General features: G+C 45.8%; 1 protein-coding gene across 1 annotated transcript in view; it reads right to left on the minus strand.

The window, feature by feature from the left end:
- PDCD11 (programmed cell death 11) overlaps positions 1-12,986 on the minus strand; it is a 44,139-nt gene that overhangs the window by 11,870 nt on the left and 19,283 nt on the right. Inside the window, exons 15-23 of the mRNA XM_080822723.1 lie at positions 12,443-12,577; positions 11,722-11,916; positions 10,428-10,598; positions 9,258-9,477; positions 8,230-8,379; positions 7,481-7,596; positions 5,567-6,108; positions 4,627-4,689; positions 837-945 (exon numbers count right to left, since the gene is read on the minus strand). Of these exons, the coding sequence (XP_080678849.1) occupies positions 837-945; positions 4,627-4,689; positions 5,567-6,108; positions 7,481-7,596; positions 8,230-8,379; positions 9,258-9,477; positions 10,428-10,598; positions 11,722-11,916; positions 12,443-12,577 (1,701 nt within the window). The remainder of the gene's footprint in view (positions 1-836; positions 946-4,626; positions 4,690-5,566; positions 6,109-7,480; positions 7,597-8,229; positions 8,380-9,257; positions 9,478-10,427; positions 10,599-11,721; positions 11,917-12,442; positions 12,578-12,986) is intronic.

Consider the following 12,986-nt stretch of genomic DNA (forward strand, 5'->3'; position numbering starts at 1 on the left):
AAGATTACAGTCCACAAAGAGTAAGTCAAACAATTGTGCAAATAACCAGAGCAGTAGAAACACACTGTGCTATGGGAATACATAGGTGAACTAGGAATATGGGGCGGGGGTGGTGGGGATATCTGTGCTGGGCCTTCAAGGGTTATAGGAATGAACAGAGGGTACTCTGAGTACAAAAATAAAGACAAGAAGGGAAAGAGGAGGTTTTCAGGCTGACTGATACACAAGGTGTATGAGGTCAGATTATAAAAAGCTTTAAATACCACTCTAAGATACCAGGGGTTTATGAAACCCACCGAGGCACAAGAGGTAACTAAAGGGCATCAGTGACATGCTCAGCCAGATGCTTATGGAAGAACAATCTGGCAGCAGTGAAGAGGAGATATCCGTCAATGTCAAGCCCAATCCAACTTTCTCTCTGATATATTCCAACGGGTACAGCTTTCACTGATCGCTTCCCTTTCTCCCTTTCATGAACACCTGTTCCACTTGGGGCTAGAACACATAATCTGGCACCCAGGTACATTGTATTCTGCATTGTACCTGAACTTCATGAAAGACAAAAATCTAGACTCCAACAGCACATTTACTTTAAATCTTGCTCTCTATTTTTTCTTTCCCTTTCGCATCATTAATCTATAAACATGTTCAACTGTGAGCTGCTTGCTAAGTGTTTCGTGAGCCATAATTTTAGCTCCTCAGGCTTCTGGTCTCCCACAAACCAACATGGTAGCAAACAGAAGCAAATGTTAAGTGCTAATGGCTGTTGTCTCCAGCTTCTCCCTTTTTTCTTCTGAAAAAGGACGGCATCATGCTGCAGAGTGTGCACTACTCACCTTCTTCAAGAAGCAAATCAAAGTCTGCCCAGCCTGGTACTGTTTAACCTTCTCCAAGGGGCTAACAGAGTGAGTGTTGAGAGCAGTGCAGAGATCCTTCTCCAGCTCACTGTTTGAAGAAAAGCAATGGAAAGAGTATGCCAACCTCTGGGTACTGCTTCTAGCTTAAAACCATCTCCCCCACGTCGCCATGGATTGACTGTACCCCCCATGTTCATGCACACCACCCACATGCCCACTTCTTTCCTCCAAGGGGAATGGTCATAATACCTGCATGACAACTATCTCCTCCACTTCATTCACCTAGGTATGAACAAGCTATAAAGTAGGTAGCCTACAATCTTTAAAAATTTAGGAAACAACATTGCTTTACTACTTCTTTTGTAATACTATTTACCTATTGCTTTACAGTTTGCAGAACTTTCCCAAATAATCTCTCAATGAATGTGACAACAATCTTACGTGTGCATGAGTCAGGGTAGATATTATTAAACTCATTTTATATTATTAAACCAGGAGTTGAAGTCAGGGCTCTTGATTCAAAAATCCAGGGCTCTGTCCCCTATGCTACCTTGAAATTATTACTGCCTTTCCGCTCAGTAAAGCAAAAAGGGGATGTGGTTATCAGTCCACAAAGCACTTCAAAAAAAAAATCACAGAACTCCCCACCAAGCTTACCAAATAATTTCCAAAACAAAACCAAACAAGAAAATAGTACAAGTAATGCTAATCAACTATCACATATAATAGTAATCACTGGTGAATATAGAAAAACAAAAACTTTCATATACTAGTAAAGTTAAAATGCATATACCTTATAACCCAGATAATTCCACCTTACAGAAATCCTTGCACAGACGCACAGTGGAACAAGTTCAAAGATGTTCCCTGTGGCATTATTTATAATAGAGAAAAACTGGAAACCATCTTAAACATCCTCCATCGGTTGGAGGATATATATAGTTGGGCACATTCATAAGATGAATTACTGTTTTAACTACAAACACAAAAGCAGATCTCAAAAACAAAATTTTAAGTGAAAAAAACAAGTTGCAAAATATTAAGTACAGCATGCCATTTATGTAAAGTTTGAAAACACACAAAGTAATTTTGTAGACATACATGCGTGTATATATACGTATATATACCCACACATATATATATGTACATGTAAATATGAAAAAGTTGGATGTATATCAAATGAACAATGGGTAATTCATCCTCTGGAGGGTGGAGAGAGAGGCCTAAGGAAGGGAACACCTATAAAATGTTATTTCTTAAAACATCCACATACAGAACATCTCCATGCTGGGCACTGAAATAGGTAATTTATATACAGTATCTATAATGTTTATACAGTAGAATGAGAAAGCTTAGTCACTCAAGAGCTGGCACTGGAATGCCTCTGTTACAGGCTAAACCGTGTCACCCCAACCTCCAAGTTTATACGTTGACAGGTTAACCCTCAGTATCTCAGAATGTAACTGCATTTGGAGACTGGGAATTTAAACAGGTGATTAACTTAAAATGAGAATGTCAGGGTGGGCCATAATCCAGTTATGATAATACTAATAATAGTAACTGTTATTATTATTATTAGGGTTAGCCTATAATGCAACAACAAAACCTAATTAAAAACCAGGACTTGAATAGACATTTCTCCAAAGAACATATAAAAATGACCAGCAAGCTGAGAGCCTAGGTGGCTCAGTTGGTTAAGGGTCTGACTCTTGATTTCAGCTCAGGTCATGATCTCAAAGCCGTGAGATCAAGTCCCAAGTCGGCTCTGGCACTGAGCATACAGCCTGCTTAAGATTCTCTTTCACCCTCTCTCTCTGCCCCTCTCCCTCACTTAAAAGAAAAAAAAAAAGACCACAACCATAGGACAAGGTGCTTCACATCACTAGCCATCAGGAAAATACACACCAACACCACGGATGAGACATCTCACCTCACATCTGTGAGGATGGCCATTATCAAACACACAGAATACAAGCATTGGCAGGGATGTGGAAAAAAGGGAACTTCCTTGCACACTGTTGGCAGAACTACAGGATGTTACAGATACTGTGGAAAATAGTATGGAAGAGCCTCAAAAAATTAAAAACCGCCATATCATTCAACATTCCCACCTCCGGGTATATATCCAAAAGAACCGAAAACAGGATCGCAAAAAGATATCTGTACACCCATGTTGACTGCAGTGTTATTCACAATAGCCAAGATCCAGAATAATCCAAATATCTGTTCATGGATGGATGAAGAAATGTGATCTATATGTACATGGAATATTATTCAGCCTTTATATTATTTTATTTTAAGATCTTATTTATTTATTTGACAGAGAGAGACACAGCGAGAGAGGGAACACAAGCAGGGGGAGTGGAGAGGGAGAAGCAGGCTTCCCGCAGAGCCTCAATGTGGGGCTCGATCCCAGGACCCTGGGACCATGACCTGACCGAAGGCAGACGCTTAACGACTGAGCCAGCCGGGTGCCTTGATTACTCAGCCTTTAAAAAGAAGGAAAATCCTGCTACATGCTACTATGTGGATGAACCTTCAGAATGTTGTGCTGAGTGAAGCTAGCCAGCCAGAAGGACTGACCATGATCCACTTACATGAGTTATCTAAAGTAATCAAATGCAAGAAACAGAAGTTAGAATGGCAGCTGCTGGAGGTGGGGGTAGGAAAAAATGGGGAGTTGTTCTACGGGTATAGAGTTTCAGCCATGCAAGATGAAAAAGTTCTGGGGATCTGTTCTACAATAATGTGCACACAGTCAACAACACTGTGACGCAAACTTAAAAACTGTTAAGAGGGTAATTTTATGTCTTGTATTTTTACAATAAAACAAAAAAGCAAAATGAGGAAAGAGATTGGGACACAGATATACACAAAGAGAATATCACATGAAGACACTCAGAGAAGATAACCACCTGCAAGCCAAGAAGGGAGGACTCAGAAGAACCAACCCTTGTTAACTGGACGTATCTCCCCTTAAGGTGAAGAAACTACCCGACCCCAACTCTTAATTAAATAAGGCATCACACCTCAGGTGAAGATCTGGTGGACTCACAACAAAGGTCTGTTTTCATGACAAAGACTGGAGGGGATCAGGATCAAAATCGACAAAACTAAGGAGCCCACACAGTAAACAAATAGGAGTGTGTGCATCCACCAAATCTCACTATTCTGCAACTAAAGGGCTTACTCTGAAGTTCAGCCGGAAAAAGGAATGAGATCTTGCCATTTGTGACAACATGGAAGGACCTAGAGAGTATCACACTAAATAAGAAAAATGGAAAAAAAAAAAAAAATGATCCCAGACAAACTGGATCCAACATTAAATAGAACTAGTTTTTCCTCCACACAGAATCCCTCACTGAACACCCCTCTGTAAAATCCACTAGAATGTGACCTAAAATTCCAGTCACTGAGCAGTAGTCTCTACACTCAAAGAATGGGTATTGGCTACATGTTGTTTATTTTTGGAATTACTGAGTTCCAAAAAATTGAACTGAGACCAAAAATGTGCCTTTTTGTTACATGCTGACAAAAAGAACTGCAACCAGAATTTTAAACCCTAAATACAGCTTTTACATTAAGTTTCTTATAATCCCCCTACCTAGCCCTATCAGAGCCTAATATCATTATTAGAGAAATAAAACAACCTAGACAGACAGAGGCAAAATAAGTCACAATGCTGGCAGAATCTTGGCAGGAACTCAGGCTCCTGACTCCAAAGTCCCCCACTCTTTCCATGAGACCATGCTACTGGGGTTCCCCTCACCTTGGCCGTACACTCAGCTCTGGAATGGTTCGAATAAATCTGGGATGACTTATTGGGAGAAACCTGGAGAAAGAAATAAGGTCAAATCATTTTTCTTATTCTCTGTACCACCATAATCTGGAGATCAGATTTTCTCTCTACTCCCAGGAAACCCAGCTTAAAAGCCCCCCTGCTCGCTGGCAGCGTGCCAACTGGTGACGTGTCAGGTCTGAGGGCTTCCTCTCTCACTCTCTGCAGCAAATGCTGGGCAGCTGACTCATCTGCTCTTTAGCGTTGTCTTAGTAAACCCTGAGTAGAATTTTCCTTATAGACTACATTCTCCAACTCTTTTACTCTGAAAGTAAGGAAATGGAGGTCTAGAGAGTACGGTTACTGAAAGTAATATACAAATTATAGACTAAGAAATATTTTGCTTTTCTCAGTACAGCAAAGATTTCTGGTACAATAATAATATTGCAAATAGATTTAAAGAAAAGGAGGATGACTACAGTATGTAGTGGAGAATGGACTATTACAACCTCTGATGTATACTGAGCAGTAACTGCGTCAGGCAACCTGCTAGGCACACTGGGTACCAGATGTTCTCTCAACCTCTGCACGAAAGGTGCTAACTGCCCATACTCCCATTTTACAAATTAGGAAAATAAAACTCAGAGTGAAGTAACTACTTAAGTCATGGTCACACAATTTTAAGTGGTAAACCTGAAATGTGAACCCAGGTCTCTCTCACTTTAAACTAATGCCCTTAACCACTGCACCATATGCCATTATTTTTTCAAAGGAAAAGAGACAAAAGGATTCTTTTGGTGAACATTTCTGCTAACTAGAAGAAAATCTGATTCGTGCACAACTTTTTTGAGCCTGCCTCAGTGCCCATTCCTTCTCCCACAATTACAACAATGTCCCCTCCAAACCAGCCCATTTCCCAAAGCCTCCGTACTTGAACGTCTTCATGTCTCGCCCACCAATCACTCGGGCAGTGACTGTCTTCCCAACTTTCAGCTTGGCAGTAGGAGATGTGCCCACTGGAACATCATCTAGAATGTGGGAGGCGTGAATGCAACCAATGATTCCGTCTTCCAGTGTCACAACCACATGGGTGGGCTTAATGGACTTGACAGTGCCTGTGACCATGTCCCCGATGGACAGGGTGTGCTTCTTTACAGCCCCCACAACCAGAGCTGGATCTGCTTCCTCGTCCTCATCGATGGTCTCAGAGTCCTTCCGGGTCTGTCTCACAGTCCTCTTAGCAGCTGGCCCCTCAACAGCCAAAAGAAAACCGGTCACTCCTGGTTCTGTGGTCTTGAGGGTTAGGGAGACACCCTGTCCCACCTGCAACTTCTCTGAGTCGAAGCGGAAGGTGTCATTGAGGTGAGAGGTCAAGGAGAAAGCTGTCAGGTGGCCAGTCTCGACCAAGGAGGCGACAGCAAAGGACTCCTCCAAGTGCTGCACGACTGCCTGGTACTCGCTGCCTTTCTTCAGCTGGAAAACACAGAAAACCCGCCATCCCCACTTCTTACAGGGCACAAATGCTCGGTCATCACCCACTGGGCAGGCCGGGGCTGTGGAAGCCCCCCGAGTCCAGGGAACCAGGGTTGGGATGAGTTGTAACGAACTAGCCTTCACTCCCTCCACCTGGCTTCCTCTCCTGTTACTGAGCTGACCTGACTAAACTCAAAGCACCGCATCAGAATCCCTGGAACTTAGCTTTTGCTTTGAATTCAGATTCCTAGGTCCTATCCTAGAACTTCTGAAATCAGAATTTTAAAGTTACTGGGGTGATTCTTAGCACAGTTCAAAGACACTGTGTCCCCAACTCTGGGAGTTCTGCAGTGCCCCCCTGGTTTATTCACCCTTCCAACCACTCACAAGTCACCACTGACAGCTCATTGTGTACGAGGCATTTACCCCACCCTTTCCTCAGAGTCCGACCCTCATACCCTTATGTATGAGCTCACCAGCTTCACTTGGAGATATGGAATATGGATGTTAGGAAAACTCAGTGAGGAGTCAACACTGTTTCTATTTCTCTTTGTTTCCCCATGTCTTATAATTATAGGCAGCCAGACATGAGGAATTATACCTAGGTAATTCTCTCCACCTACCCTACACAGTTAGATGCTTAATAAGTACTTTATTTATTTATTTATTCATTTGTTTGTTTATTTAAGTGGAGCCTCATGTGGGGCTTAAACTCACGACCCTGAGATGGAGACCTGAGCTGGGATCAAGAGTTGGGACGCTTACCAGGTGCCCTCTTAATACGCACTTGAAATGAGGACCAAATACATACATTATCCAGAGAAAAATACATGTGTTGAGACACCCCTTAAACCCATTCTTCTCTTACACAGAAGTGTACGGGAGGGAATGTGGATGAGCAGCCTGGAGGTCAGAACTATACATAGACCTGTTTTGTTTGGGTTATAGGTCTTAAAAAACAGTTTCCAACATTTCCCACATTTATTTCAAATAAAAGTCAAATTCTGCCTCGTCTTAAAAATCAGACTCGGCAACAGCAGATGCTGATGTTCCCACATGGTAACAAACAGATGGAAGAGAATCATCTGTGTCCCTCTGTGGGCTGGCTGTGCCCACCGCACTCATTTACACTATCCACCCGGCCCTAAGCCAGGGGACCACATCATTTATCATTGGCACCAAAGTGCAAGTCGGTACTATTACTAACCCCACCAAGACCAGAGAAGAGGTATGGGAATGACCCACACCAACCCAGGCAGACGATCACCTCATCCACAGGCATTTGCACTGAAACCCCTGAGCAAAGTGTGTGGGGCTGAAGAGGTGGCTGATGCCTCTGAAACCTTGGGAATGGAAGTCATTGCCAGCTTACCTTTTTAGCTCTTCTGTTCACCAAATCGTGGCAAAGGGAAACATGTACCTCCAATTTCAACATATCAACAGTTAAGATGACAACCTTCTTCTTCTGCCCAGGTTCCACCTCCTGCCCTGCAGGGCAGAAGCAAACACAGCATGATCGCCCTCCTGGAGCAGGGAAGGAAGCGTCTCTCCAAGAGCGCTGCAAGCCCTTGGGGACAAAAAAGAAAAGGGGAGGGGCACCTGGGTGGCTCAGTGGGTTAAAGCCTCTGCCTTCGGCTCAGGTCATGATCCCAGGGTCCGGGGATCGAGCCCCGCATTGGGCTCTCTGCTCAACGGGGAGCCTGCTTCCCCCTCTCTCTCTGTCTGCCTTTCTGCCTACTTGTGATCTCTGTCTGTCAAATAAATAAATTAAAAAAAAAAAAAAAAAGAAAAAAGAAAAGGGGACATCCATCCTGGGATGATATGAGCGAGGAAAACCAAAAGTGTAGCTCCCATACTTCAAATTTAGGTGTGCCTTAATTTATGCAACCTGATACATAAAAATCTAGATTTACCCAATTGTAACAATAGGATTCATACTTAGACCTTCTTTGGCCCGCTCTCAGTTGTCTTGATTTACATAGCTATAAGACAGGGATGCCAACATTTTCTACTGACTCAGCTCCTCTACATTACACATTTGGGAATTCTGTACCCAAGAGAGGGAAGAATGGACGAAGAATTTCCCCCATGAGCCACTAGAGGCGAAATAGCAGTGCTCACCTGCCCGATGGTATCTGCTGGCCCTCAGAACCAGGCCAGGCACGGGGCCCTCACTGAACACCACAGAGCCATCCTCCAACACCTCCTGCACCTCCAGGTCAAGGACCATCCCGGGTGTCATCTCAGCCAACGTCTGGATCAACACAGAGTCTGCCAGAGAGACCCAAAGGAAACGGGATTAACAAGCAGAAACAATACTCACCGTTCTCTTCCTTCGGCAATGTGCTGCCCCACGGAGAGCAGAATCCTGGAGCATTGCGAAGGTAAGATCACTTTTGGTAGAAATATGTGACGCCTGTGAATACTCCGATTGCCAGGAGAGAGACCTGCACCTCTTGCTGATCCTCCCTGGCCATCACTCATGAAAGTAGCCAACAAATACCACAAACACACACTTTCCTTTGCTTTCTGAATTTTCACTGCTTCATTTTAGAATCTATCCTCTCAAGCTTCTTATTCCCAAATCCCATCAGGATTCCATCAATCCTCCCTGATGGCTGGAAACTTTAGAAAACAACATAACAACCCCTCAGAGTCTTCCAGCAGGTCCCTGATCCATTCTCTCATCCACCAGGTATTGGCTGAGTAAGTGAGCAATGAAGACGTGAACGGATTCACAACAAATGCAAACCTGAGGACACAGAGCTAGGGGAAGTTCTGACTTTGGTCTGGGAGGGAACACAAGGGGGACCTCTGGGATGCTGGTAATGATCTTTATCTGAATCTGGGAGTAAATCAGGGTCTTCATTTTATAAACATTTACTGAATTATACCTTAAATGATGTATGCAGTTTATACAAGTTATATTCCCATTAAAAAAGGGGGAGGATGCCTGGGTGGCTCGTTGGTTAAGCACCTGACTTTCAATTGCTACTCAGGTAGTGATCTCGAGGTTGTGGGATCAAGATGAGCACGGAGCCTGCTTGCCATTCGCTCTCCTTCCGTCCCTCCCACTCATGTGCTCTCTCTGCCTCTCTCTCAAAACAGACGTTCCCCACCCCCCACCCCCTCGGCCCACGTGCCCCCACCTCGGTTGCTCATGAGGCTGCGCACACCCTGCCGCTCTTCCAGGCACTGGCTCAGGAGGAGGAGGCTGGTGGTGGCCAGGTCGCCCAGACCGCAGTCCGACAGCCGCAGTGACAGCAGCATGCGCTGCTTCTCCTCATCCACGTTGGTCACCTTCGCAACCACTGTCTGCCCCTCGACGAAGTGGTCACTTGTGGAAGTCACAAACTTGTCACTCATGATCTAACGAGCGGGCAGAAAGTAAAGACAGGAAGTCTCTATCAAGACAACTCACTTCATGCCCCCAGGAAAGGATGTGTGGGGGAAGGAGCGGGGAGAGATGGAGGCCAGGGAGATTCCTCAGCCCTCTCTTGAGCACAGCTCTACTCCCCTTCCAGAAAACCATGCAAGGCCCTGGTCGTCCAACCCAGCCTTCTAGAGGGCACTCAGCCAAGGAGGCACATCACTGGCAAGCCACGTCTGTAACACCCGATGGTAATCCTCTGCCCTGTGCTATGCATGTTTCTGCAGGCTTCCCCTCTTCTCTCAAATTGTTCTGGCAGGGAATACAAATAAGAGCCGTCTAGGGAATTTGTCAGGGGGACAAACCTATAGAAGGGAAGTATTTATGAATAAACCACAGGCCACCTGCTCTCCCACCGTCTTACACTGACTTCGCTAAGACTCCCTCCGACTCTGGGTCACAGTTTAGTCAGCAGGCATGAGGGGTTCAACGATGGGGTCACTAAGACTTTTTGCAGTCTGAAAAGTTCATGACTTCAGTGACACTGTGGTGGAGGGGATCCTTCCAAGGTATTCTGGTATCATGATGCCTCAAAAACCCCAGAGGTTGCAAAACCAGTACTCAGTGGCTCAGGAAAGTTAACAGCCGTGTCTATACATGCTGAGAGTGTAAGTCACTATTCTGGCACTGGAGACTAGTCTTCACAGCCCCTGCCCACCTACCCAACGCTGTACTGTGAAGTAAAGACGCGCCTCCCTCCAGGACACAGCCCTGCGCCAGGACACATGGCTGGGCAAGAATCTCAGCCCCATTCCCCTCAGCCAGGTGGCCTTTCTGCCTTGCCCCTGAAAATCTTACAAGGATTAAGGTATCCTGCACCTTCCCACTCTCAGGTTCCATGACTGTAGTATCTCTCCCCCAAGGCTCTTGTGCATGGAGCTGAACTTACGGCTTTGGGGGCCAGTCCACTAAGACCTGACGGGAACTGGACGAACACACCATAGTCCTTGATGCTCTTCACAAAACCGATGAGCAGCATCCCAGGATGGATTTCTGCGAAGCTTTTAGGATCCTGGCCACCCTCCACGGTGGAGACCAAAGCTGGCTTCCTACAAAGGAGCTAATGGCACTTCATCAAGGAACATTCCAGAAAGGGCAGATGAAATAACCATCCCTCCATCTCCTTTTTCCACTCTACCCGCTTTACTGCTACAGTAATTCTCTAAGCATGCAGACTAACAGCACTAGCATCACCTGGAATCTGTTAGAAATGCAAACTCCTGGGGCGCCTGGGTGGCTCAGTCATTAAGCATTTGCCTTCAGCTCAGGTCACAATCCCAGGGTTCTGGGATTGAGCCCTGCATCAGGCTTCCTAGTCAGCGGGAAGCCTGCTTGCTTCTCTCTCTCCCACTCCCCCTGCTTGTGTTCTCTCTCTCTCTGTCAAATAAATAAATAAAAATCTTAAAAAAAAAAAAAAGAAATACAAGCTTCCAAGCACTGTCCCAGACCTACTGAATCACAGACTCTGGGGTGGGGCCCCACAAGCTGTGTAAACAAGGCTTCCAGGTGATTCTGATACACACTCAAGTTTAAGACCCAGTGTTCTTCCTTTCTCTGTTAATTTGTCTCCAGGTTACTGAAGAGGACCAAAAAGAGACAGGCTCATCTCTGTGGTTTGGCAGCTGGACCAACCATGACAGGATCCTCCACAATCTTCACACTAACCGACTCTGTCCCACCTCCTCTATCTTCACCCTACAGAGATTTCATTTTACATTCTGTGAGAAAGAGGCAGTGTTCTCCTTTGAAGTACACATACCAAGACCAAAGGGAATACTCGGACCCCCCATGGGGGTGGTGGCGGGGTGGGGGACGGGTATTGGGAAGGAGGACAGCAGCTGCCTCATTAATTGTTCCAGCTCAAGGGGCAAGCACTATATATAAGAAGGCAAGATGTGCTACTGGAGATATCCCACTGGACCTGGCAGGCCACACTGCCCCCTGTCCGACACCTTAGACTCCCACTCTGTCCTGACGAGCATCTACTGGTAGAACTTCAATCCTCTTACTTTCCATGAGGGGAAGGCAGGGAAAATACAGTCTGGTCACTGGTTTCATTTTATGGAGGTATTTCTGAAGTCAAATGACAGACTTTTTCCCATGGAGTTTCCAGTTCGGAGCAGAGCCTGACCCAGAGTCTTCCCCCAAGGGCCCACAGCTCACCAGATGCCAGTAAAGGATACAATACGTCCCTCGCTCTGGCTGAGACAAAGTACTCTGTGAAGGGTGTCACCAGTCTGAAGCCAGTGATACAACAGAGGGCCATTGGCAACATGGTCCGACAGATGAGGCGTGGGGAGGAAAGCAGGGGTGTTGTGGGGCAGGACAGCCACCTCCAGCCCTTCTTTGGTCTTCTCTAAAACCTTCACATCCACCAACTACTCAGGAAGAGAAAGACAAAAAATGGTACTTGTCCTGAGCAGACAGCAACCACATCTGGCTCAGGCAGAGATAAGTCCCAGCACCAGGGATCATTGAGAGGTCAAGATCAGAGAAGAAGTTTTCTTCCACACCCCACACCACTGCCCCCAAAGACCCGCCAGGCACGGGCACACACACCAGGACCCATTTGAGTGCTCGCATCACTCCTCTCCCAAGGCCCTCCACTGAGTCCCAGGGAAAGGTAGTCTCACAGGCTGGTCCTAAAGACCAGAGAGGAAAGAGGACAGCAGGACACTGCTGAATAGCCATACGATAATGGCGCCTTCCTTTCCTGGACAGCTTCCATTTGCTCTGACACACAGAAAAGAACCCTCTTTCAAGACCCTCAATTCTGTCTAGCCCTAGAACCTTATCTAGCTACCTTGATCTTTCCCTCCACGGGTCCCAGTGCCCCACGTGTCAGTGGCACCCCACTTTCTGCCACTGCCAACTAAAGCAGCTTCTCTGGAGAAGTCCAGGTACCTGTCCAGGGCTAACAGTTCTTCTTTTCTTCTGACTGTGTCCCAGATGCTCCTTCTTTGGATCATCCAACAGCTTGAAGGACAAAAGCATCCTCTCTTTGGATGGCTCACAGTTCAGCACCACAACCTTCACCACCTAGTGAGAAATCACACTTGCCTGGCTAACTCTTCCCCGCAGGCCAGCCAGGCCCTAGAGAGAGCTGCCCTCCATGAGCACTGCAGAGGAAGAGGCACCTAGACCTGGGATCAAGTCAGAAAGCAGTGGAGAGTAATGTACTGAAAGATACACAGAATCTCCCCCACGTCCACCTTTCGTGGGAGAGGAAAACATGAACAAATTTTTGATACAACCCCAAGCTTTCAAAACTTATTTTTCCTAGATAGATCCAGACTCACTAGTTTTATGGCACTGCCACCTTGTGGTGACAGTGACCTCAGAACAATTTCTGATGTGAGGGCCACCAGCATGTTTGTTATAAGTAAAGACTAATTCTTCAAGGTTGTGGGGCTGAGGTCACTTAGTTTGCCAGCTTCTGCTGAAACCC

This window comes from Martes martes (assembly GCF_963455335.1).
Source record: "Martes martes genome assembly, chromosome: 14".
Lineage (NCBI taxonomy): Eukaryota > Metazoa > Chordata > Mammalia > Carnivora > Mustelidae > Martes > Martes martes.